The 25,844-nt window shown below is 60.4% G+C and overlaps 2 protein-coding genes across 3 annotated transcripts in view; one reads left to right on the top strand and one right to left on the bottom strand.

Moving 5' to 3' along the window:
- Nucleotides 1-438: 438 nt before the first annotated feature.
- CLEC11A (C-type lectin domain containing 11A) lies at nucleotides 439-2,809 on the bottom strand. The gene is given in 5 exon segments (XM_090259976.1): nucleotides 439-665; nucleotides 667-1,055; nucleotides 1,506-1,697; nucleotides 2,015-2,189; nucleotides 2,439-2,809. Coding segments are annotated over 5 exon segments (960 nt in total). The 5' UTR covers nucleotides 2,586-2,809; the 3' UTR covers nucleotides 439-608.
- A 6,206-nt stretch (nucleotides 2,810-9,015) lies between these two features.
- The window catches only part of SHANK1 (SH3 and multiple ankyrin repeat domains 1), a 42,141-nt gene continuing 25,312 nt past the window's right edge, over nucleotides 9,016-25,844 (top strand). Inside the window, exons 1-14 of one of the 2 annotated variants that reach the window (XM_090261147.1) lie at nucleotides 9,016-9,309; nucleotides 9,504-9,707; nucleotides 10,111-10,182; nucleotides 12,042-12,150; nucleotides 12,235-12,386; nucleotides 14,326-14,493; nucleotides 14,923-15,039; nucleotides 19,468-19,545; nucleotides 19,771-19,837; nucleotides 20,106-20,436; nucleotides 21,280-21,473; nucleotides 24,456-24,569; nucleotides 24,754-24,829; nucleotides 25,130-25,156. In XM_090261147.1, coding sequence (XP_090117273.1) covers nucleotides 9,055-9,309; nucleotides 9,504-9,707; nucleotides 10,111-10,182; nucleotides 12,042-12,150; nucleotides 12,235-12,386; nucleotides 14,326-14,493; nucleotides 14,923-15,039; nucleotides 19,468-19,545; nucleotides 19,771-19,837; nucleotides 20,106-20,436; nucleotides 21,280-21,473; nucleotides 24,456-24,569; nucleotides 24,754-24,829; nucleotides 25,130-25,156 — 1,964 coding nt within the window. In that variant the 5' untranslated portion in view covers nucleotides 9,016-9,054. The remainder of the gene's footprint in view (nucleotides 9,310-9,503; nucleotides 9,708-10,110; nucleotides 10,183-12,041; nucleotides 12,151-12,234; nucleotides 12,387-14,325; nucleotides 14,494-14,922; nucleotides 15,040-19,467; nucleotides 19,546-19,770; nucleotides 19,838-20,105; nucleotides 20,437-21,279; nucleotides 21,474-24,455; nucleotides 24,570-24,753; nucleotides 24,830-25,129; nucleotides 25,157-25,844) is intronic. The other variant, XM_090261146.1, reaches the window with a different exon arrangement.

Below are 25,844 nucleotides of genomic sequence, written 5' to 3'. Positions count from 1 at the left end.
TTGGGAGGGAGCCCACACTTCCAGGCTGGTAGATCTTCAAGTTTGTGCCTGATGTTATGTTTCAGTACCATCTGGTGAAACAAGTTTGAGACACACTGAACAATATTAAACCGGGGTTTCTTGCAAGGCTTGTCAGAGCCTTCAGCTCCTCCGTTGTGGTTCCCAGATATCTTTGATCAGGACCAAGACCTGAGACAAGGAGTGCCAGGCCTTGGGTCCCCAAAGCCCTGAGTGAGGGGCACAACTGGGATAAAGGTGTCAGCAGTGTGTGCACGTATGTACTCCCGACATCTGTGTGCAGGAGTGGATGACCGTGGGTACGTATGCGCAAGTGTTCTCCATCACTCCGATTCTGGGGCATCCAAAGGCCAGGTTCTTGCCTTTCCGTGCCTGCCACGTGGCGAGATAAGTGCCAAGTGCTTCCACTGCCCGCTCAAGTCAGATTCCACAACGCTTTATTGTCGCCGCACCTAAGCCTTCCGTGTGCGCCCCACTCCCAGGGAAAACAAAGGCAAGAAAGGGAGGGGGGAAGGGCGTTTTTGCGGGGTGCACGGCCCTGTCAGAGGGGCGGGCGGCGGGATGGAAGGGAGAGGCAGGGACCGGCCCCGCTAGAAGGGGAACTCGCAGACGTAGTAGAGGCGCCTCTCGCAGTCGTGGTCCCACCAGGGAGCCGTCGTCCGAGGCCTGCGCCACGCAGTTCTCTAGCGCGCCGCCGTTGGGCTGGTTGGGGCTGAGCACGTGCGGCGCGGCGCTGGGCTCGGAGCCGGGCTCGGGACGGGGTGCTTGGTGCCAAGCGAAGAAGGACACGCGCTGGCCGTTCTCGAAGAGGTAGAGGCCCTCGGCGCGACGGTCATGAACGCCCAGCCACACGGGCCAGTTGTAGGGAGCCAGCGCCGCGCGCAGGTAGCGAGTGAGTGCTTCCATTTGCTGGCGGTCCGCCGGCTGTGCCAGGCTCCCGCCCCGCGCCACGCACCGCGCCTGCGCCGCCGCCTGCGCTTCGAAGTCGCGCGAGAGCAGGAAGCACTTGTGGCCAAGGCGCAGCCCTTTCAGGCAGCCTGCGGGTGGGGCGGGGTCAGGTCCTCGTGGGGCGGGGCGAGGCGGGGCGGGGCGGGGTCAGAACCTCCGGGGGCGGGGAGAAGGCGGGGTAAGAGCCTACAAGATCGGGCTGGGAGGAGGCGGGGCCAGAATCCAGCAAGGAGGCGGAGTCAGGGCCTCCGGGGGCGGTGCCAGACTCGGGACCGAACTGTAGGGGGCGTGGCACGCGTATAGTGGGGTCGGCACTACAGCGTGTTGTGGAGTATGCCTCCCCCTCCGCCTGCCTGCTCTCGGCGCTCACCCTCCCCGCTACTCTAACCTCTGCATCAGCCAACACACCCCAAGTCTCCAGGAACCCCCCCAGCCGTGATGCCCAGGGTCCCCAGACCTCTCCGGACTCCCTCCTCCCACTAGTCCCCGGCCAGACCGCGATCGTCCCTCTTTCCCAGCCCCGCGCTGTGCGGACTCACCCTCTAAGCGGCCATGCTCGCGCTCGGCGCGGCTCTGCGCCTCCTGCAGGGCTTGCACGGCGTCGCGGGTGTCGCCCACCGCCTCCCGCAGCTGCCGCAGCCCTGTGGTCAGCTCGACCACGCGGGTGTCCAACACGTGCAGACGAACGTGCACCTGGTGCAGGCCTGCGTCCAGGCCGGCCAGGCGGCCCACTGCGGACGGACAGGGAGCACGTTGGACGGGGATCCTGGGGGCGAAATCGGGGGACCGGAGGATCTGGCGGGACAGGGACCTAAGGCCTCTTGGGGCGGAATTTGTGGGGGTTGGGGGACTCGGGAGTCCTGGAAGGTCGGTGGTCCCGGCTTTGGGGAAGCAAGGCCGGGACCCGGAGCTCATGACGGTGTGGGCGCAACGGGCTGGGTCGTGAGCAATCGAAAGGTCCTGGACGGTAACAGAACAGTTTGTTTTGGTGAAAATGATGGCGGAGGACTGGGGGGGGGGGGGCAGGGCGGAGCTAATGATAACTCACAGATGTAAGTGACAGTGTCCTCCGGGGTAGGAGAGGGGCTGGGGCTGGAGGAGGGGATTGGAGTGGCTTCCTCTTCCTCCCCCTGACGGTCCTCCCCGGCCCCTTTGTCTTCAAGTGTTCCCTCGGGATTTCTGTCCCCCCTTGCAGCGGGCAGCCCCAAGGCCTCCTGTAAATGCTGGGGCAGGGGAGGGATGGTGAGGGACATCTTGTCGCCCCATTCTGACTCCCCAGATGCTCCAAGCATCCCTCTCCAGCTGTGAGCCGGCTCACTGCCCTCAAGTTCCTTCTGTGAACCAACCACCCCCATCCTCTGAGCCTGTCCCATCACTCCCTCTTGCCCATTTCCCTGACCCTGCAATGCTCCTCCCAAGCCCATAGTCATTGTGGTACCCCACATCCCCCCACACACCACTCCCCAACTCACCTTCAGCATCAGGGCCTCCCTCTCCCGCTCCTCCTCCTGGGCGCCTCCCCAGCCCCCCTCCCACTCCCTCTCAGCTCCTCGAGCCCCGTGGCTGAAGCCCAGGAGCTGGGGGACCACCAGGGCCCCAAGGAGCCAGGCTGCCTGCATTAGGGTGGGCTCACAGCACCCAAGGCTGCGGACAGATGTCTCTGGGGAGGGGATGTCTCTGGGAACTGGAGTGTGTGCAGATCTCTAGCCCCGTAGCCCCCACCTCTCCCAGCTCCTCCCTGGTCCCTCTCCTCCCAACTCCTGTCTCTGTTGGTCTCTGTTCCTCGATGTGTGTCTCTCCCCGCCTCTCTTGGCTCCCCTGAGGCCCTGCCTCTGTGGCCGGAAACCTCCAACGTTCCAAAGCCTGGATCCCGCCCTGGGTCTCCCCCCACCCCCCTCTTCCCACTTTCCAGAGCTCATTTCCGCCCTGTTCTTTCCTTCTGCCCGCGCCAAAGCTCTGATGGTCAGGAAAAGCGTGGAGCTAGCTCTCCAACGGATCCTGGAGACACAGTCTCTGCCCAGGAACCCCCTCAGGGGGTTGTTGGGACTTGACCCCACTCCCCTCTGTCCCCTGGCCACTCCTCACAGGGTCTCTCCAAGGCTATTATTACTCTGTGGCCACCGTGGCACACACTCTCCACTGGAAGTGGCTTTCACACCATCTTCAAGCTTTAGGGCACCTCTGCCCCCGGATCTCCCATACCACCCTTCAGGCTCTTGCCCCAACCTGCAAGGAAGCATGTGGGGAACATAGGAAGAGCATGCATGTGGCTTTGCGTCCAGCCCTAGGAGGCTGGCCTCTGCGATTCATCTGTCATACTTTTCTGGAAGCCTGCAGGCCAGGCCCTTTGTGGGGACTCCAGACAGGCAGAGAGCCCATCCCACTAAGTGAGGGGCTAGGGCAGAGTTGAGGGAGGAGGCTGGCTGGGTGGGGGCCAAGCCTCCAAGAGGTGGAGCAGGCTGAGGCTGGGCTGGTGCACACCGAGCTCCGAACAGCCGGCGCAGTACATCTCTCCAGCCTGGACCACTGCAGTGAACTCCTCCTGCTCTCCCCCTCCTTCCTCCCTAGCCCCTCCAATCCACGCTGCTTGCCGCAGCCAGAGCAATGCTTCCAAACTGTAAATCAGATCGCGTCACTCCCCACTCCCCTGCTCCCCCAGCTTCCCATCACAGGCAGAAGGGAAGCCAAAGCCCGGTCTGCACCGGCCTGGCCTGCCCTGCAGTGGGGCTGGGATGGGTGGGCCCTTTGCATCTCTGCAAGCTCATCACCCCCACTCCCTTGTCCCCCAGGATCCATCACACTGGGGTGTGGGTAGCCTCTTGGCTATTTCCTGAATGCTAAGCTCCTTCCCACCTCATAGCTTTTGCACTGGTCTCTTCCTCCTTCTAGAATACAGCTCTGTGGCCCAGCTCCTTCTCATTTCTGAAATCTCAGCTCAGAGGGGCCTTTCCCCTGACTGTTTTATCTAAAGCTTCTCTTCCTCAAGTTATTTTATTAAAACGCCCCATTGTCTTGCTTGTTCGCTTACTTGTTTGTGGTCGGTCTACTATCAATGAAGGCAGGAATTCTGGTTCCTTGCTGTATCCCCGGAGCTAGAGTAGGGCCAACCTAGCACATAGTAGGTGCTCAATCAGTCTGCTGAATGAGAAAGTAAGTAGCCATTCATGGCGGGGGTAACAGCTTAGCCAAAAGGCTGCAGGCTTGGCTATTGTGTATAGGTGGCACCCCAAGTTCCTGACGCAGAGGCATAGGGGCATAGGGAAGGGTCGGGGCAGCCAGGATAGAGGTGGCGAGGGCAGCGGGAGAGGCTGCACAGGCAAGAGAAGCAAGAGGCCATGCCATGCCCGGTCTATGCCAGGTTCGTGACTCATGCAGGGCTTTCCCAGCTTCAGCCTGGCTGGCTGTGCCGGCAAGCATGGAGCGCCCTGGCCAGGGATGGAGGGCCCAGTCTTCAAGGGAAGAAACCAAGGCTAGGAGAGGGGACAGCACAGCCTGCCGGAGGTCACCAGCATGAAGGCAGCAAGCCAAGGCTTCTGGCTCTAAGCAAGAGCAGGGCACCTGCCCTCAGCTGCTGGGAGCCCCAGGAGGGGTCTTGGAAATCAGTGCATCCAGGCTTCTGTTTTCCAAGAAAGCAGAGGGCAGCGTGACCTTGGGCAGGCTGCTCACCGCATCAGCCTGGACCTCTCAGGTGCCCAACAGGGTTCTGGGGACCCCTCATCAGCATCTAGAGGCCTCCAGACATAATGCACAGGCCAGGAAAGGCCTTGCAAGCTGTAGCGGGGAGGGGGTGCTCTGCCTCTCTCGCTGCTGCCGCAGGCACCAATATGGGCAGCTGTTCTCTCCCAGGGCCCAGCTGCTCACCACCTGGGCTGGTGGGTGTGCATCCAGAGGGGGGCCTCCCAGAGCTGGGCTGGCACCTGCTCCAGCTCAAACAGCAGTACCCCAGAACCTGCAGCCGAAGGTGCAACCAGAGGCTACCTAGACTGCCCCGTAGAGGCACCTGGGCTCAGGCTGGCGGCCCTGGAGGTGCTTTAGAGCTGGGAGGAGGGTAAGAATTTGAGCTATGGGAATGCTCTCAGCAAAGCCCTGTGGGATCTGCCCTGTCTCTGTGGGTGCATCCGGGGCACCAGCAAGCCGAGCTGTGAAGGGTCACATAAACCACGGTGTTCGCCACAATGAACAACCGTGGCGTGAAGACTTGGAGCCGGCCTACCTGTCCCCAGTCCCTGGCACCACCTGGGTGACCTGGGGCAAGTCGCTTAGCCTCTCTGAACCCCTACTTAGCCCTTGGATTGGTGGGAGAAGTTGATGAGTAAATTCAGAACAGAGCCTGGCACACAGGAGGTGCTCAAGGAATGTCAGCAGTGATTACCGTGGAGGTGAGCTGTGGTCCTGTGTTGGGCATCCAAATGGGCGTGTGCACACCTGTGTGGTGGCCGGTGAGGTGGGTGAGCGTGATGGGGGCGTGGGCACACATCTCCCTAGAGTGTGTGTCTGTTCCGAGGCTGTGTGTGAGCTGGAGAGCTGAGCGTGCACACTGGGGTGCATGCTGTGTGTGGGGGGGGTGCATAAATGCACGCGCTGTGCTGCCCATGTGCTCTGGTGCACAGGTGTGATGTGTACACACTGTAGCTGAGTGTGTTTGTGGAAATGTGCACTCAGGTAGGGCGGTCATACAGGGCCACGTGTGGGGATGTCTGCAGGGCCAGCTAGTGACTATGCACCTGTGCCTTGGGGGGAGGGGTGTGTGTATGTTGCGGGAACAGCCCAGGAATCTATAGCTTTCGGAATCCAGTTTGGGGGTGTAGAGTTCAGCAACAAATATTTGTGGCACCCTACTGTGTGCAGAGAGGGTGGGAAGCCCTCTGGGAAAGGGCGGTCCCCGGGTTTGAGTGTGGAGGGGGGTACCCTGAGGGGGCGGGGCCCCATCGTCGGGGTTTGGGAGCAAGCAGGGGTGCAGTCTGTGTTTGGGATCGGATGTCAAAAAAGAGTAGTGGGGGAGGGCAGGGGGAGGGGCGGAGCCGGTGTTGGGGGGGATGGGCAAGGTTTGGGGGCGCGGGGAGGGGCGAAGTCTCCACCGCCGGCTCCCGGAGGGAGGGGAGAGGGCGGAGGGAGGGGAGGGAGGGAAAGAGGGAGGGAGAGAGAGAGAGAGAGAGAGAGAGAGAGAGAGAGAGAGAGAGAGAGACAGGGTGAGGGAGAGACTGCGAGAGCGAGAGAGCGAGAAGGGAGACAGAGGAGGTGCGGAGCGGGCGGCGGCGGCGGCGGCGGCGGCAGCGGCGGCCTGAGGAAGAGGAGGAGGAAGAGCCGGCGGAGCCGCACCGCCCGGGGCCGGCCGGACCGAGCCGGGGGCAGGCTAGCCAGGAGGGGCGCGGCGGCCGCGGCTAAAGGGGGACGCTCTGCGGATGGCCAGGCCCGGTCCGCGGGGGGGGTGAAGTCCTCGGCCCCCCCGCCTTCCCCTCCCCCCCGGCCCCCGCCTGCCCCCTCCCCGGGCCGCTCGCCCTCCGGGGCGGTGGGGCATGGCCTGAGGGTCCTCCTTCTCCGGGGGGGTGGGGGGTGGGGGGGAGGGGGGGAGGGGCTGCGGGCGCCGCCGACCGGGACTCAGCAGCCCCGCCAGGCAGGTAAGGAGGCTGAGAAGCTGGGGGTTTGGGGGCGCCGCGGGGCGCGAGGCTCGGGAGGGGGCGGGGGCGCCCGGACGTCCTTGGCTGCGCGCCGGGCTCCCGGCCGGGGCATGCGATGGGGGTTGGGGGCCGGGAGGGGAGCACTGCCCCAGGCGAGGCCGAATTGGGTTACACCGGGGTCCCCGGTGCCCCGTCCTAGATCGCAGACTTGATGGGAGGATGCGTCCCCCAACCCCACGCGAGCGGAACCCCCCAGCCCGAGCCCACCTCCCGGCGCTCCACGCCAAGGGCTCGGTCGCGGTACCCGCCTCCCGGCCCTGCCCGGCCACTCCCCCGACTCGCCCACCCAGGCCCACCCAGGCCCCTGGACCCTTCCCGCTGCCCCGCCGCGCGAAGCCCCTCCCCCGGGTCACCCCGGTGCCCACCGCGTCCTGCAGGGGTCTGGGCCTCGGCCTCCTCCGCCCCCTTCGACCCCCTTTTAGCTCCTGCTTCTCCTTTCAAGCTCCTTCAATCCGCTCCCACCCGCTTCACAGGCTCCCCCCGTCCCCACCCCGTCGCCTCTCGCTCTGCACCGGCCGGCGCGCCCCCTCGGCTCCCGCCCCCGAGTCCCGCTCCCGGGTGCCCCCGCCCTCTCTCCCGGCCCGGGGCTCTCCCCCGCCGGCTCCCTCTCCCCGCCTCTCGCCTCCTTTCATTCTCCGGGTCCCGCTCTCAGCCACGCCAGCCGCCCCCGGCCCCCGCAGCCTCCCAGGGCGCCCCCCTCTCCCCTTCCCCGCCCCCCCGCGCCGATTCCTCAGCCCGTCTCAGTGCCAGCTGCGTGCCAGCTATTCTTAGCCGCGGAGCGTTTGATTCATGCCGCCCCGGCGGAGTGTGCCCGCTCCCTCCTTCGGGGCCGGAGGGGGAGGGGCCGGAGCCGGTCCCGGGGGCTGGGGGCAGCCGCACGCGCGGCGGGGGTGGGGGAGTGGCGGGCCAGCTTGGCTGGCATCCCAATGGCCACCCCTTTAGTGCCTGGTGTCGGCTGGGGGTCAGCCAGGGTCAGCCGAGGGGGAGTGGCTGAGGGCCCCCTGCAGGGAGGTGCGTTATGGAGTCGAGCAGAAAGGAGGAGGCCGGGGTTCCCCCAGCGGTGGGGCAGCGCTGCCCGGTACCTGGAGGGGGAGGGGGCTTCATAGCCCTGGGCACGCATGGGGGAGGGGCCGGCTGGCCCAGTGAGGATGCGGCTCGCCCACAGCTCCTGGAAGTCTCCTTCTCATACACACATTTCGCCTTCCCTCCTCCAACCCCCCAGCCCATCCCCACTCCCCCAAACTCAGCAGTACCCTCCGCTGCTTCCCATCTCCATGGAAACGGTTCAGGAGCTGGGCCTGGTGTTGGGGGGAGGGACCAGACCAGACATTCTGTTTTTCAGTCCTGGGGTAGGAGTGGGGGAGATGAGCCAGGCGGACCCGCCGGAGGCCCACCTTCCTAAGGCTACCTCATTGGAGAAGAGTAGGGATCTGGCCCCCCAGACCCTCACCCCACGCCTTGTGCCTCCCAGTCCCCCCAGTCTCCCTCAGAGTGGGGCCCCCTGTCCCAAGCAACACGGATTTATCCACCCCGAACAGCCCGTCCTCAAACATGCCCACAGGTCATCTTCAGCCACCCCCACTGACGTAGGCCACCACACTAGTGTGCCCCCACCATGCCAGGGCCAGCCTCTCCAGCCTCCCACACGCCCTCTTAAGATGCCCCCAACACCCTGCACAGCCCACCCCTGTGGTTCCCTCAGGGGCACCCCACACCTGGCGCTCTGCCCTGTGACACCCCCACCCCCGTGCCTGGCTTCCCTGGGACGCTGGTTCCCCAGCCCTCGGCACACGGTGTCGGCCACACTTCGGTGAAGTCACCAGCTCCACCCGCTGGTCCAGGCGCCACGCGCCTCCCGCTCCTACTGCCCCAGGTTCACGGCACCTCTCTCCCCCCTTTACTACACCTCAGCACCCCCCTCCCCAGCTCTGCAGGAGGAGGATGGGAGGGCTTCGGGTGAGAGGCCAGGCTGGGGCCGGAGGGCAGGGTGCCGGTGGGCCGCTCGTCCACCTGTCTGTACTCAGCTAATTTTAGCTGCATTTTTCGTGGCCTGGCAAAGTGGGCCAGTAGCTCCCGCGGTGATTCTGCGGTTTCTGGGACACTGCCACAGTGGGTCAGCGGCAAAGTGGGGCGCAGGAGGGGCGGGGGCTGCGAGCAGGGCCAAGGGCAGGGAAGGAGACGTGCTAGCAGTGTGGCAGGGATGGGGGTGTGTGCACCAGGCGGTGTCTGGGGGTGTGTCCAGCCTCCTTCCTGTCTCCCTCTGGCGGTGTGGGGCCTCTGCCCTCAACCACTGGGCCACCGAGTGCACCTGTGGCCTTGGAGGGTTGGGGCTCCTGGTCCAACAGCCGCCCTTGCCCCCCCCCACAGCGACCTGTGATGCTGCCGTCCCCCACCGCCCCGTGGCCCCACGATGACCCACAGCCCCGCCTCAAGCGAGGACGAGGAACGTCACAGTGCCAGCGAGTGTCCCGAGGGGGGCTCAGAATCCGACAGCTCCCCAGACGGGCCCGGGAGAGGCCTCCGGGGGACCCGGGGCCAGGGCAGCGTGGTACCTGGTAACCTGGCCTCGGCCGGAGGCCTCCAGGGCCGCTCCATGTCCGTCCCGGACGACGCCCACTTCAGCATGATGGTCTTCAGGATTGGCATTCCGGATCTGCACCAGACAGTGAGTGACCTGTCACAACACAGCAGGGGGACAGAGGCCCAAGCCCGCACCAGGAGGCCTCTGCTGCATGGGTGTCCTACGGGGCCCCCCGTCCAGACCCACACATGCTCCCCCAAACCCACCGCTGCGCCCAGAATCACCCTTGCTCCCTTCCCAAGCCCCCTGAGACTCCCTGCTGCCGCCTCCCCCACCAGAAATGCCTGCGCTTCAACCCGGATGCCACCATCTGGACAGCCAAGCAGCAGGTGCTGTGCGCCCTGAGCGAGAGCCTGCAGGATGTGCTCAACTACGGCCTGTTCCAGCCCGCCACCTCGGGCCGCGACGCCAACTTCCTGGAGGAGGAGCGGCTGCTGCGGGAGTACCCCCAGTCCTTCGAGAAGGGGGTGCCCTACCTGGAGGTGAGGCCCATGGCCACCTCCCTTCGACACCTTAGCCAGGCATCTGCCGGATCTCCAGGCCTAAGAGTCAGAAAGAATCAAATCACTGTCCCTTCTCTGGCCAGCAGAGTGGCCTTGGGAAAGTCATTTCCCCACCCTGAGCTTCTCCTCGCCTGTCGAATTGGGGCAGAATTCCTAGTTATAGCAGGTGTTCCAGAACATTCCCTGTGGAATGCATACTCCTCCTTCCCGTTAGGGATTACAGACTGCACCCGGCCCACAGCAGCCCTGCACCCCTCTGCCCACCCAGCCAAGGCTGGGCTGTTGCCACCTTGACCTCACTGAGCTCAGAAGGGAGTCCAGCCTCGTCCCCAGGCCCGACTCTGTGTCTCTGTCTCTCCCTTGACCCTGACCCTCACCTCAGTTCCGGTACAAGACCCGAGTTTACAAGCAGACCAACCTGGATGAGAAGCAGCTGGCCAAGTTGCACACGAAGGTAAGCCTGCGGGCACCTACACCCTCCTTTGTACTGATCTCCCCCCCCCAGAACCCCCACCCCAACCACTTCCTCTCCCACCTCTTCCTCATAGCCCTCCACATTCCTCAGCCCTACTGTTCCTCTGCCAGGGTCCCCATCTGGGGACATCTGGGATGGCCCCAAATATCCCCCACTCTCCCTATCATAACCCCTTCTTAACCTTCCTTTTTTTCCTTCATTCCTCTGCCCGGGCCCACACCACTTGCACCTGGCTCCCACATTCTTCCTTTCTTTTTTATTATTGATTTGAGAGAGAGAGGGAATGAGAGATGTGTTGTTCCGCTTATTTATGCATTCGTTGGTGGATTCTTGTAATGTGCCTTGACTAGGGATCGAACCCACAACCTTAGTGTATCAGGACAATGCTCTAACCAACTGAGCTACCTGGTCAGGGCCTAGCTCCTACTTTCTTCATCCTTGGACTCCCCCGTCTTGTCTCCTAGTCCCTCATGGTCACACAGGGCCCCTTATCCCCCTTAGCCTAGATTCTGACATCCAGTGTCCCTCTGCCTGGGGCTGTTTCATAGATGCCCTGCAGCCCCCCAGTCCCAGAGCCTAAATCTCTACCAGATCCAAGGATGCCCCCCATCACCAGCCCACATCTACCCTCCACGTGCCTTGCCTTCCTTCCAGTCCTTGGATCACGTGTCCACGGGTCTGCCCTGGCCCCCTAAGAGCTAGGAGGAAGCCAGGGAGCTGTTTTGGTCGATAGTGAAGTGAAGGATTCTTGTCACTTGGGTAGATAGCCCCCTGGTTCCTCCTCACCTCCCCCCACCATGCATTCACCCTGTCCTTCCCCAAGTAGTCCGGCTCTCCACACCTGTGCTGTTCACTGCGGGAGCCACTGGCCACACTCAGCACCCGAGCACTTGCCGTGTGGCCCGTCCCCAGGCTTAGCTGGGCTTCAAGTGTGAAATGCATGCCCGGTTTCAAAGACTCAGGATACCTGCCCCCCCAATAAAATGTAAAATATCTCCTTAATAAACTGTATACAGATCCCTAGTTGAAATGGTGGATATAGCAGCTTACAAGAGGTATATCACTAAGGGGAATTCCAACACGGTCGATCATCCCCTTCCTTATTTCTTTATTTACTTTTATTTATTTATTTTTGTTGTTGACTTTATTAGGGTGGCATTGGTTAACAAAATTATATAGGTTTCAGTTGCACAATTCTCTATCTGTACATCGTATTGTGTTCACCATCCGAAGTCAGGTCTGCTTCTATCACCACTCATCCCCCCCTTTACCCTCTCCTACCTCCCCCACCCCAGTCCCCTTTCTTTTTTTTAAAGATTGTATGTATCTATCTACTTATTTATTTACTTACTCCAGAGAGAGGGGTAAGGTTGGAGAAAGAGAGGGAGAGAAACATCAATCGGTTAAATCGAACCAGTGACCTTTCCGTTTGCAGGGTGATGCTCAACCCACTGAATCACCCCAGCCAGGGCCCTCTTCCTTTAAAGAATTTATTTATTTATTTTTAGAGAGAAGGGAAGGGAAGGAGAAAGGGAGAGCAGCATCAATGTGTGGTTGCCTCTCTTGCACCCACAACTGGGGACCTGGCCCGCAACCCAGGCATGTGCCTTGACTGGGAATCGAACCGGCGACCCTTTTGTTTGCAGGCCAGTGTTCAATCCACTGAGCCACACCAGCCAGAGCCCTGTTCCTTTAAAAAAAGAAAAAGTAGCTACTAGGGACTTTTCGACATCATAAGTGGCTTGCTGTGTGTTTCACTGGACAGTGCAGTTCAAGACCCCATCTTTTCTTTCTCTTGCTCCTGATTGGCCTGCCTTCATCTCTCGTCCATGGCTCAGACCGGCCTGAAGAAATTCCTGGAGTACGTGCAGCTTGGCACGTCCGACAAGGTGGCGCGACTGCTGGACAAGGGGCTGGACCCCAATTATCATGACTCGGATTCAGGAGGTAGGGAGGCGGCGGGGGGCTTGGGGAGCGGGACACCCAGCTTGAGGCCTGGGGGCTTCACATGATGGGCCTCTCACCCCTCAGAGACGCCCTTGACCCTGGCTGCCCAGACGGAAGGCTCTGTAGATGTAATTCGAACCCTGTGCCTGGGCGGAGCCCACATCGACTTCCGAGCCCGGGATGGCATGACAGCGTTGCACAAGGCCGCATGTGCTCGGCACTGCCTGGCTCTCACGGTGAGGTGCCAACTCCCCTGGGCCCCTCCGCAGATATGAAGCACCCCAAGCTTGCCATGTTTCCCACACAGACAGCCCCGGGCAAATTGCCCCAGACCCTCCCCCCACCCACTGAATCTGAGAGTCCCCTCAGACCCTCAGGTGCAGCCACTCTCCCCAGCTCAGGACCAGCTGGAAGTCACACAGACTTCCCTGTGCCCAGGTAGATGGCCTGACTCTCCCGACACCCAGATACTTGGTGTCCTCCACTTCCTCTGACCCAGCTCAACACCAACCACTGTCTCCCTGAGGTATAGACCCTCCTGCTGTCCCCTGAAATGCACAGTGAGCCCTGGCTGGTGTGGGTCAGTGGATTGAGCGCCGGCCTGCAAACCAGAAGGTCAATGGTTCGATCCCCAGTCAGGGCACATGCCTGGGTTGCGGACCAGGTTCCCAGTTGGGTGCGTGCGAGAGGCAACCAATCGCATCTCACAGATGATATTTCTCTCCTCTTTCTCCCTCCCTGCCCCTCTCTCTAAAAATAAATAAATAAAATGTTTTAAAAAACTACAAAGAAATGCACAGTGAACTCCCTGCTTTGCCCCCAGATAGAGACCTTCCCCCATCCACACCCTGCAGACACAGCCCCTCAGCCTGCCTCCCCAGACACTGGCCCGACTCAGGCCCCATCTGCCCTTCCCGACCTAGTGCCCACGTCCCCAAACACACTCCCCCTTCTCTCCCATGCAAGTACAGCCCTCTCCTCCCAAACAGATGAACCTCAGATACCCACAAAATGCACTCACAGAGTCAGCGGGCAGAGTCTTATTTTAAAATACTATTTCCATCTCTCTCTCTCTCTTTTTAATTTATTAATTTGAGAGAGAGAGAGGGAGAAACATCAATTTGTCGTTGTACTTATTTATGGACTCAGTGGTTGATTCTTGTATGTACCCTGACCGGGAATCAAACCTATGACCTTGGGGTATGGGGATGACTCTCTAACCAACCGAGCTACCCGGCCAAGGCTGCCATTTCCTTCTTCCTACCCCCTCCCAAGGGTTCTTGATCCCTCTTCCCACACAGGTCGGGATAGACTGCCCCAGAGATGCACAGCTGTGGATGGATACCCCCATTCACAGATACCCCAGCTTAGTGAGCCCCCTTTCCCTTCTCCAACCCTTTCACCAGCCACAGAGGTCTCTTATACCCCCGGAACCCACAAACCCTCTTATGTACCCCCAACGCACTGCCCTCCCTCAGACCCAGACCTGCACTGGCCAATCCAGTGGCCACTAGCCGCCTGGAGCTGTTTAGCTTGAAACTGGTTAACATGAACTAAAACCAAACCTTCCGCTTCTCGGGCTCACGAGCCACATTCAAGCGCTCAGTCGCTGACAGGGGGCCGCCGCGCTGGGCGGGGTAGTTGTGACTGTGCCCAACGGCACGGGACGTGCAGCTGGACAGCGCCACCACCGCCGTCCTCACATACAGCCACCGCCAACACTGTCCTACTGACAGCCAGCGCCACCAGCCTTCTGTGCTCAGAGCTGTTCCTCGAGGGGGACCACTCCCTGTCCCCAAGCCCCTGGCCTCCATGAGGCTGGCCCCCTTGCGTTAACCCAAGCTTGCTCTTCCCCAGGCCTCCTTCTGTGCCCCACGCTTGATTTGCCCCCACAGCCACCCCACTGACTAGCTGGGCGTCAGCTGTGGGGGAAGGGCGGGCTGGGTGTCAGAGCGGGAGGGTCCCCTGCAGGCCTCTTCCCAACCCCCTCATCGTGCACAGGGCATGGCAGAGGCTCAGAGAGAGGAAGGGCCGCGCTCATAGTCGCACAAAGCCATCGTGACGGAGCGGAGGCGGGCGTTGGGCAGTGGAGGTCCGCCAGGACTGCTCGTCCCACCAGCTCCTCAGAGTGAGCCAGTACCCCCATGACTGTCATCTGCCTTGTCTCCTTCCTAGGCACTCCTGGACCTTGGGGGTTCCCCCAACTACAAGGACCGCCGGGGGCTGACCCCTCTGTTCCACACAGCTATGGTGGGGGGCGACCCCCGCTGCTGTGAGCTGCTGCTGTACAATAGGGCGCAGCTGGGCGTCGCTGATGAGAACGGCTGGCAGGAGATCCACCAGGTGCCCCTGCCTGGGCCGGGGGGCTGGGGCCGGGGGCGCGGGGCCTGGGCCCAAAGGGGTCAGGGATCAGGGCCGCTGGCCCGAGGGGCTGGGCACCCACATGCTGGGGGCCTCATAAAGGATGTGGTGAGGGCACATGGTCCCCAGAGGGGAAAAGGGGGAACCCTGGAAGAACCTGGTCTGGGGGCTGGACTCTGGGATCCCTGACGTAGGGGGGGATGACCTCTGGGGCTTCCTGCGGAGCAAAGCCGGACACCTGGGCCTTGGAAGGACTTGCTCAGTGAACGGCCTGGGCCTCTAAGAAGGAACGGGGGCTGAGAGGAGAAGGGGTGGTGGGTACAGGGCTCCCGGGCCTTGAAGGGAAGGGTGCAGACGGCCGCCATGTGCGGAGGCTCTGACCAGGCTTCTCGCCCCCCACCCCCGCCCCAGGCCTGCCAGCGGGGTCACTCTCAGCACCTGGAACACCTGCTCTTCTACGGGGCTGAGCCCGGAGCCCAGAACGCCTCGGGGAACACGGCCCTGCACATCTGCGCCCTGTACAATAAGGTCTGCCCGGCCCTTCTCCTGCCTCCCGCCCTGCCTGCCTGTGCCCTCTGTTCCTTCTCTGTATCATTCATTCATTCACTCATTCATTCATTTGTTCACCAAGTATTTCTTGAGCATCTTCCCTGAGTCAGGCCTGGAACTGCGTGCTGAGGGCCAAGTAGTGAGCGAGCAGGACAGTCATCCCCCCCATCAGGGCAAATGCCTGCCGTCACCGTCTCTCAGAGGGAGCTCACAGGGAATGCAGGTCCCGGTGGGAGCCCACGTGTGGGCTTGGGCTTGAGGCTGGGCTGGGGGTGGCTCTCGGGGAGGTGCCCCTGTGCTAAGGTGAGCAGGAGGCAGCCGGGCAGAAAGAGGCGAGCCACAGCATCCCAGGCAGGGGCCATGGCCAGAGGGAGGGCGTCAGGGCCGTCACCAGGTTACTTTGAGGTTCTGTCTCCCATGAGTCTCATTCAGCGGCACATGGATTCCCTGCTGAGCGCGCGCGTGTGTGTGTGTGTGTGTGTGTGTGTGTGTGTGCATGCGTGTATGTGTGTGTATGTGTCTGTGGTGGGGCGTGACCACTGCTGGGCACAAAGGAGAAGCCAAACCACAGCCCCCAAGGGGACCAGAGCGTGTGGCAAGTTGTAGCAGCTCAGGACCAGGTGGATGGTCCCCACTTCAGCAGTGGAGGTGACCAGTAAAGAGCTGACAGGGACGTGTCCCGTTCCCGCTCCAGCACTCTGTGTTGGCCAGTTGTGTGACAGGCAATCCCAGGTGGATCGGCCCCCTCAGTGCCTCAGTCTCCCCTCCCACTCCCCAAGGCTCCCTGTCCTTGGAGGGTTGCTGCCCTGGGGCCTTGGGAGGACAGGGCTTGGCCCACGCTGCTGCTCGTGGGCCCCGTCCCCCCACCCCCCACTGTTCTGTCTTCCAGAACAGCCCAGCCCCGTCTGCCTCATCAGAACGTGCAGTGCTGGGGCTGGGGCAGCAAGCAGCCTGCTTGGCGCCGCAGAGGGAGAACTCAGTGTTTGTCACACCCAGCGAACATGATGCCGTCACTTCCCCTCCTGGCGCTTCTGTCCCTCCTGCTCCCTGACACGGGCCTCGTGCCCGGATTCCCTGACTCCACCACCGTGGGCATGGCCCAGGGTCCCCTGAACAAGCCCTGTCCTTTCTGCAAGGGTCTGTCCTCTCCCCGAAACGGGAATCATGTCAACTGAGTGAAGGGGATGAACGAGCGTGTATATTAAGTGCTCGTCCCTAGAAGGCAGCGATAATAATAATAATTATTGTCATCATCATAACCATTATCAGTCAGGATCCAGACAGAAGGTGGGAACCGTACCATTAATTTAAACAGGGAAAATTTAATCTGAAGAATTAATAACAAGAGCAATTACTCTTAGTAAGTGAGATGAGCCTGTCATCCCCCTGCCTTGGACTTTCCCTTTCTCGTCCGTGAAATGGGTCCGTAACAAAGGCCCAGGGGGGGCGGATATTTGCTTGCTCTTGGCAAGGTGCTTAAGGAACAGATGCTTGACGCACGTGAGGTCTTTTCTTCTTCTCTCTCCTCGTCTGCCCTCCCAGACTTGATGTTTCCAAGGCCCAGCGCTGGGCCTGGCATTTCCTCGCTCTGCTCCCCTGGCCCCTAGCGTGCCTCCATCCTCTGTCCCAAGGCCCCAGCACATGGGAGGCCTAGAAGCATCTTTGGTGACGTAGTGAAGGAGGGAGTGAGTGAATGAAAGAATGAAGGATGGGTCAGCCACCCCGGATTTCCTCCAAGCCTGAACAGCACCCAGCTCAGAACGTTTAACAGAGATTTGTCTCGAGATGGACTGAATGACTCAAGGAAGGAATGAATGAATGACTTGAGCAAATGAATTTCGAATGACCCAGCACCACATCCGCCATCCTCATCCTTTCCCTGCTTGTTTCTTGAGCAGCTACTGTGTGGGGGATGGGAGATGAATCAGCCGCTGCACAGCGCCTGCCCTGGGGGCGGGGGAGGGGAGCCGCAGTCTGGCAAAGACGCAGACGTGGAAACACATAATTGCCAAGCTGAGCGATAAACGCTAGGGCACCAGTAAACACAGGGTTCTTGGGGAGCAGTTTGAAGAGCCGGTGGAGCTGGTGTTGACGCTGGGCATGCGAGGCGAGGGCTGGGGGCACGCAGACACACAAGAATACACCTGACGGTGGTTGACAGTCTAGTTGGGGGAACAGCGTGTGCACACACAGATGCACACACTTACCAACACACCCAGGAGAGTCACCAGGCTAGCGTTGCTGTCCACTGACCGACTTGGGCCATTGGAGTTGTGCCTTCACAGGAAACAGATAAGCAGTAGGATTAGAAGTCCAGACTCAAGTCCTAGCTGCTCCACTTCCCAGCTGTGTGACTCTGGGCAAAGATCTGCCCTCTGTGAGCTTGTCCTGCAGGATAGGGTTATCCAAGCATCCTTGGGGGGCTTGTCGTGTGGAGAGGGTCAGACCAAGTTGGTTCCTGGTGAATGCAGGTTTGATGAGTATCTGGGGAGCTAGAGAAGAGTTAAGTGTGGGTGGTTGGGGCAGGCTGGCTTTGGCCAGGTCAAGACAAAAGGCAGACGACCTTCCCTGATTCAGCCCCTGTTTGTTGAGCAGCTCCTATGTGCCAGGTAGTGAGTGCCACAGGCAGAATCTGCCCCTACAACATGGACAATGTAGTGGGATGCTAAAGAGACAAAATAGAAATGTAATTTCAGGGGACAGTGTTATGAAGAAAATGAGCTAATACTGGCTTAGAAGACTGCCTGGGATGTAGCAGGTGTCATATAAATAAAAATAATGCAGGGAACAGGGACGGGGTTATTTTTGACAGGAGCCCTCTCTGAAGAGGTGGCATTTGAGCAAAAACCTGATGAAGTGAGAGAGCCATGAGAAGATGGTGGGGCAGAGAATTCCAAGCAGAGGGAGCAGCAGGTGCAAAGGCCCTGGGGCATGACTGTAACTGTCTGAGGAAGGAGTCCACTGCGGCTGGAGCATGGGAAGTGAAAGGAGGGCATAGAAGATGAGCTTGGTGAGGCTGGGGGTGGCAGGGTAGGGCAGATCAGGTGGTACCTCCTGGGCCATGGGAAGGAGCTTGGGTTTGACCCAGAGTGAGAGGGAGTGACATGTGAGGGACACAAGTAAGGAGTTGACCTGTGTGTGGATGACATCCCTACCCCACCGCCTGCTTCCTTCTGGTTCTAGCAGTGTGTGATAAGAACATAGACTTCGGAGACAGACAGATCTGGGTTCAAATGTGAACATTGGTCCACCAGCCCCGTGACCTTGATCTCTTTGTCTGAAAAATGGGAACAAGAATTTCTATCTCATGTCATTGTTGGGTGATTCAGGAGGCTCCTGCCTCTGAAGCACTGAGCACCTGGCATGCAGCATAGTAAGCCCTCCATGAGGTTTGGATGGGTGGCTCTCAGCCAGGGTGCTTTTGCCCCTCACCCTGGGGACATTTGTCACCATCTGCTGACATTCTTGATTGTCATGACTGGGAGGAGACGCTACTGGCATCTAGTGGTAGAGGCCAGGGATGCTGCTATACATCCTTCTATGCACCAGACGGTTAAGAAACCCTGGTTTAGATGAGTGCCATCCAAGTCACAGATGTAATTTTAAATGTCCCAGGAGCCACATTTAAAAAACAAAGAAGGAGCCCGGCTGGTGTGGCTCAGTGGCTTGAGCACCGGCCTGTAAACTGGAAGGCCATGGTTCGATTCCTGGTCAGGGCACAGGCCTGGGTTGCAGGCCAGGTCCCCAGTTGGGGGTGTGTGACAGGCAACAGATCGAAGTTTCTCTACATGTGTTTCTCTCCCTCTCTTTCTCCTTCCTTTCCCCTCTCTAGTAATAAGTAAATAAAATCACTAAAAAGGAAAAAGGAAACAGGTGACATGAATTTTAGTAGCATTTTATCCAAAATAGTATCATTTTATTTTATGTTTTTTTAAAGGTTTCCATTCATTTATTTATTTTCAGAGAGAAGGGAAGGGAGAGAGAAAGAGAGAGAAACATCCATGTGTGGTTGCCTCTCACACGCCCCCAAATGGGGACCTGGCCCGAAACCCAGGCACGTGCCCTGACTGAGAATCAAACTGGTGACCCTTTGGTTTGTAGGCCGGTGCTCAATTCACTGAGCCACACCAGCCAGGGCAAAAACAGTATCATTTTAACATGTGATCAACAGAAGCATTATGGAGACTTTTTTCTCCGTGTTAAGCTCTTGGATTCCAGTGCATTTATTGTACATGCATAGCACGTCTCAAGTTGGCCACACGGAAAAGGCCTGGGGGCCGCACCCAGCGAGTGGCTGCCAGCCTGGGCAGGCCGGGTTGAGATCACATTGCTCCTGAAGTTCTTAGCACAGACCTGTGTCCACTCGTGGTGACCTTTACCTTCCCCTTCCTTCCCCCTCACCCTCAGGAGACTTGTGCCAGGATCCTCCTGTATCGGGGGGCCAGCAAGGATGTGAAGAATAACAATGGGCAGACGGCCTTCCAGGTCTGGGGCTGTCGGGCCTGGTTGGGGGGCAGTGAAGAATTGCAGAGGGGTTGAGGGAAGTGGAGCAGTTGGGTATGCTGGGAGGGAGGGAAGGCAGAGTTTCAGGGGTGAAGGTCTCGGGGAGCCGGGGGGCAGAGGGAGAAGCCAGCCAGGGGCCTGACAGTGTTTCCGGTCCCCTCCCTCTGTACCTGGGCCACCCCACCTCCCTGCCTCGCCTCCCTCCAGGTGGCGGTGATCGCTGGGAATTTTGAACTGGGGGAGCTGATTCGGAACCATCGAGAACAAGATGTGGGTGAGTGAGTGGGGCTGGGTTAAGGGAGAGCCTCAGGTGCTTGGGCAGAGGGGTGCATGGTGGGATCGACAGAGGAGTCAGGGGACCTGATTTGGGGGCCAGGATGGGATTGAAAAATCTCTGGAGAACCTCGGAGGTTTGAATAGTGGTAGGGGGCATGATTCCAGCCCCCCCCCCAAGCCTTTCTCATCTACATCTTTCTTCCCTCATGCCTTTCCCCACCAACGCTTGCCTGCCTCTGTCTCCCTTGCCCCTTGTGCCTTCCCAGTGCCCTTCCAGGAGTCCCCCAAGTACGCGGCCCGGCGACGGGGACCCCCGAGCGCTGGGCTGACGGTGCCCCCTGCGCTGCTTCGAGCCAACAGCGACACCAGCGTGGCCCTGCCCGACTGGATGGTGTTTGCTGCCCCGGGGACCTCATCTGCCGGGGCCCCTGGCGCTACCTCAGGGCCCCAGGGCCAGCCGCAGCCCTCAGCCCCCAGCACCAAGCTCAGCACTGGGACCCTCCGAAGTGCCAGCAGCCCCCGGGGTGCCCGGGCTCGCTCCCCATCCCGAGGGAGGCACCCCGAGGAGGCCAAGAGGCAGCCCCGTGGACGGCCCAGGTAGGGGAGGGCTCAGCCCTGGTCCCACGACAGACCCCTCCCCAGGCCAGCTCGGCTGCCTCCCTCCTGTCCCAGGACAGCTGCCCACCCTCCCAGGCCTAGACCTCTCTCCCAATCCTTAAGGGAGAGTATTGTGAGCCAGTCTTGCAGCTGTCCCAAGTGCGTGCAAGTTCAGCTGAGCATTTGCTCCGCACCAGAGCCTTGAAGCACCCCAAAAATGTTGTTCCTAACCCCTGAGGTCAGACAGAAAGACAGGGTGAGGCGAGAGGAGGCCGAACAGGGTGGGAGGCATTGAGGGGCTTGGGGAGAGGTGCCTGAGCTTGGAGATGAAGCCGGCGGAGGGACTGGTGGGAGGGGAGCAGAGAGGGTGCTCAGGGAAGGGCATTCTGGGGTGCAGAGGCCAGGCTGGCTAAGGAGGGCGAGAAGGGGAGCTGTGGCCGGCCAGCATGTCCTGAGGACGTGGGAGGGAAGAAGGTCATGGCCGACCCGGAATGGCGGACAGGGGGGCTGGTCCCAGCCCAGGAGGAAGCTGGGCGTCCCTGAAGGCTGGCGTGGTCGGAGCTTAGTTTCAGGAGGCGGGGTTGGTGGAGGGGGCAGAAGCGTGGAAGGGGGCAGGGCCGAAGCCAGGAAGCAGGAGAGGGGTCTGGGGAGCAGCAAAAGGCAGAGAGCTGGGAGCCCCGGGTGCCCTCTTCCCCCAGGACTCCAAAGCTGGGGAACCCGCTCAAACCCCCTCCCCCACCCCGCTGCTCCGTCTCTTCCCCGCCCCTCCAAGGAGCCCTGTTCCCCCAGAGGTGCCCCCTCCCTCCACTCTGCCCCGCCTCTCACACCCTCTTGTGTACGCAGCTCCAGTGGGACCCCCCGGGATGGGCCGACCGGGGGCACCGGGGGCTCCGGGGGGCCCGGGGGCTCCCTGGGCAGCCGCGGGAGGCGCAGGAAGCTTTACTCCGCGGTGCCCGGACGCTCCTTCATGGCCGTGAAGTCCTACCAGGCTCAAGGCGAGGGGGAGATCTCCCTGAGCAAGGGCGAGAAGATCAAAGGTAAGGGGCAGCCCGCGCACGCTGGGCCCGGAGGGCAGGCCGGTGCGCACTTCCCAGCGTGGCCTCGACTCTCTCGTGCCCGCCCTGCAGGAGGGTGTCGTGACCCAGGGGCACAGCTGGAGGATTATAGCCTCAGGCAGGGGAAGCCCCTTTGCCCCAGGTCCCCCCGCTGCACCCCGCAGTCTTCCCTGCTGCCTGTGCCGAGCGGGAGGCCAAGCTGCCCGCCTCCGCAGGCGGCCGAGAAGGGGGGCGGGGCCTACTTTCCGGGGGGCGGGGCTCCGGTGCAATGCCGGGGGTGTGAAGCCGGGTCCAGGGCAAGGGCTCCCGAACCAGGGGCTGCTGTTGGAGGGAGTCACCTCTCTGTGGTTTTCCTGTCTTCGTCGGGACAGTGGTGCCGGTAGCCCCCACGTGCAGACTTGCGGGCTGGTGACTTGCGTTCCGGACAGAACGGTGCGCATCAGGGTAGTTAACACGGGTTGGGGGAGCAATTCTTCGCTCAGCTCTAGGCTCCAGAGGAGCTGAGCAATATGGAGGTTGAGAGCCAGGCTGCTGGGGTTCAAATCCCGCCTTCACCTCCTCAGGCAAGAGACTTCTCTGGGCCTCCGTTTCCTCATCTGTAATATAGGACCCTTCTGAAGATGGAAGGAATCATCTCACATAAAGCACTTAGAACAGTGCTTCACCCATAGAGAGCACAGCCATTATTATCCTAAGCGCCACCCCCCCCCAACAGGCACTTAGAGGAGAGGGACCCCTGGTTAGCATCGGGGGATGCTGGGGTGCCCCTCGCATAGGAGACAGAGTTGGAGGGGGCAGGGATCAGTGTCAGGCCGGTTGTGCAGTTGCATCTGTTTTGTGGCCTGAGTTCCTGAAGGTGGGGTCACATGACATTGGTCTCTGGGTCACAAGGGCCCAGTTTAATGACAGAGCACACAGGAAGCCTCAGTGCACATCTGAGGGACCAAACGCAAGAGCTAACGGTGGCGCCACAGCAGTGCCTGCAGAGGAGAGACACACAGAGAGTGTGTGTGTGTGTGTTGGTGTGTGGAGGGTCTGTCTGTGATTTGGAGGGGGAGAAAGAAGAAAGGGGAACAGGCCAGGGGTGAGGGGCCTTCCAGGCAGGCAGAGGGAGGGTCATGGGCAGATTCTTCCCTCTGTCTTACTGAACCTCAAGCCCAATACTGCTGCCCTGTTTTTAAAGCCCTTCCCTTTCATTAACAAGACACTTAATTGCCTCAAAGCACGCCCACGTCCACGACGTCACTGGGTTTCGCCACATCTCGCCAGGCAGCAAGGCTCCTGCTCTCAGGATCCAAGCCCAGTGCCTGAGCCTGGCCTGTGAGATGCCCCTCCCCCCACCCCCAACGCCGCCCGCCCACCTAGCTCATCTCACACCGCTTTTTCCTCACGCACAAGGTTCCACAGACCGTGTGCTCCCCTCCACCCTTCAAGTGCTCCAAGCCCTTCTTCACACCAAGTGCTTTGCATGTGCTGCTGCTTCTGCCTGGACGATCCTTCCCCCTCTCATTGCAGCCTTGATTCCTAGGATCCTTCAGGTCTCAGCCTATCGGTCACGTCCTCCTGGACGCCTTCCTGGTCTCCCTTGGCCATCTGATTTATACGCCCCCCTCTGGATATCCTCTCTCTGATGCCCTGTCTCTTGCCCTTGCATGCTAACCTCGACTTCCGATTGTGAGGTCGCTGCAGACTGACACCTCCCGTGGGCAGCTGTGTGGAAGCTCTGCGTGGGCAAGGGCCACATCTGTGTGTCCAGCAGCTCTGGCTCTTGGCTGTTTAATGAGTGAATGACTGATCCCCAGGCTACCCAGCCAGGTGTGGCAGAGCCAGCCGAGAGCCCAGATCCTTGTCACCCCATTCCCTGTTCTTCCGTGACCTTGAGCGTCTCTTGATTTCATCTCCCAGATCCTCTCAAGGCAGGTGGCCTGAGCAGGGAAAAGCATCACATGGACCCAACTCCAGTTGGAGCCTGACTTGAACCATCTCTGGGCAAGGAACTTCCCTCTTAAAACTTTAGCTGCTTCATCTGTGAAATGGGAAAGCAGTTGTTACCTATTGGGGTAGGCGTGAGGATTGAGCGAGTGAGGTGTGGGAGGGGCTGAGTGTGGACAGGGCCAGGAAAATGCTGGAGGGATAAAGGACTGGGGTTTGGACCAAGTGCTGGAACAGAGAGACAGCAACTTAGTGACTGAAAGCATTTGCGCTTGAAATGCACAGAGCTGTGTTCGAATCCAGGCTCTGCGTATTGTAAGCCCTAGAATCTTGAGCAAATGACCTCGGATCTCCAAACCTGTTTCCCCATCGGTAACATGGAGATAAGAAAAGTAGCCCAGCTAAGGGTTCTGGTCCAGAGTGAGCTCTGGATAAACATGAGCTGTCCCTGCCATTCGTGCTTTGACATCAGCACCCAGACCAGTGGCACCGGCCAGGCCACAAGCTGTCGCTCCTCGTGGGCTGATGGCTTAAGAGGTGGGGCCGGCAGGAGGGGTGGAGAGAAGGAAAGAGGGGATTTTAATTGCCTCCCTGCTAGAGACTGGGGAAGCCAAGAGAGGTGGGAAGATGGGTCTGGGAGCAAATGACAACAGATTAAGTGGCAAGGAGACCGCAGGAGGTGGCAGGATCATGATGGGGTTGCCTGGGGGGGGGGGGTTGGGGAAATTACGGAACTGTAACTGGTCACCGGGGAGATGAGGGCCAGTCGCGACGTGTCCCTAAGCTGTGAGGTCCCATGACATAGCATCTTCCCCATTGCCTCTGGGATGTCCCCATTGCATCCGGAGAGCTAGAAGACAGGAGTGACATGATTTCCTTCTCCCCACCCCCTCACCCCTTCTTGGGACATTGATCAAGGATGCCCTGGGGCCAGGTGCAGGAATTATGGAAAGGTTATGCAAAGTGCATTGGGGGTGGGAGCAGCATGCAAACGTAGACACGTTTCTATGTTCCTGCTCCCCACCCACCCAGTGCTTAGCATCGGGGAAGGAGGCTTCTGGGAAGGCCAGGTCAAAGGTCGCATTGGCTGGTTCCCCTCTGACTGCCTGGAAGAGGTGGCAAACCGCTCCCAGGAGGGAAAGCAAGGTAACGAGGAACCCTGACTGTGTCCACTTTACCCAAGGGTGCTTACTCTCATCCTTTCCTGTCCCCCTCCTGATGGGGGTGGGGTGTGGGAGGATGATCATGGGAAGGCATGGGCCAGGAGCACTGGGGGTGGGCTTGTGGTTTCCAGGCTGAGGGCCCAAGGTCATCCCTTGTCCCCCTGCAGAAAGCCGCAGTGACAAGGCAAAGAGACTCTTCCGGCATTATACCGTGGGCTCCTACGACAGCTTTGATGCCCCGAGGTAAATGTCCTCACTCCCTTGGGTGCCCCACCTCCCTTTCTCATCTGCTGCCTCTAAAGTTTGACCAGGGGTCCGAAGTCCAACCTGCCTTGGCAGCTTTGGGGTGGATGGGGGGGGTGGCGGCGGTGCCTGGGAGCCCTGGATCTCGGGCGTATGCCTGGCTGGAGGTCATGTGCAGTGGAAGTGGCTGCATCCCATGCACTGGGGGTGGGCAGAGCCAGGCCAGGCGGGGTGGGGGTTGGGAGAGGGGCACACTGACGCCTTTCCCCTCCCTGGCTGCTGGCTGACTTGCTTCTGAAGCTTGATGGATGGGATTGGCCCAGGGAGGTGAGAGGAGAGGGGAAGGGGGGGGGCGGGGTCAGGAATGGGAAGGAAGGGGTGCCTGCGGGTGTATGGATGTGAGCGTGTGCACGACCTGAGCTGAAGTTTCCTGTGCGCGAACAGCTTATCCAGGCAAGGGCCCTGGTACTGTTTCCTGAGTGTGTTCTTGCCCATGTGTCTCTGTGGGTGTGCATGACACATGTCTGTATGCATGTGTGACCGGAGGCCCCTGGCCGCAGAGCCCTGTGCCTGCGCCTGTGAAGGCAAGGGGTTCCTGTCCTGCTCTGTAGAGACGGGTGCATCTGTGGCTGTCATTTACGGCTGCGCGATGGTGGCTAATTGTCTCCCTGAGTCTGTATGTCTGAGAATGAGGGCCAGTGTTGCCAGGGATGGCAGCGTGTCTGCTTACCGCGTGTGGACAGGTGGGTCTCTGCACACATCTGTCCCTCTCTCTGCATGTCCCTGTGTGTGCCCATTAGCACATAAAATCGTGTGCATGCATTTGCATCTGTCTGATTGATCTGGAACTCAGGACCTGGGGTGCTGGGGGAGGGGGCACAGAAGGGAGGACTCCAGCAGTTGGGCTTCTGGAAGGGCATGGCTGTGGGGGAGGGGAGGTCAAAGCTGGGCCTCAAAGATGACACCCTCCCCTGCGGCTCCCCTCATCCAGGGAAGGGTCTCCTTGTTCGTAGCT

Source organism: Furipterus horrens, unplaced genomic scaffold, assembly GCF_987537825.1.
Source record: "Furipterus horrens unplaced genomic scaffold, mFurHor1.1.pri manual_scaffold_13, whole genome shotgun sequence".
In the NCBI taxonomy this organism is placed as follows: domain Eukaryota; kingdom Metazoa; phylum Chordata; class Mammalia; order Chiroptera; family Furipteridae; genus Furipterus; species Furipterus horrens.
Note: the sequence above shows the minus strand (reverse complement) of the source record. Positions and strands in the feature narration are given on the sequence as shown.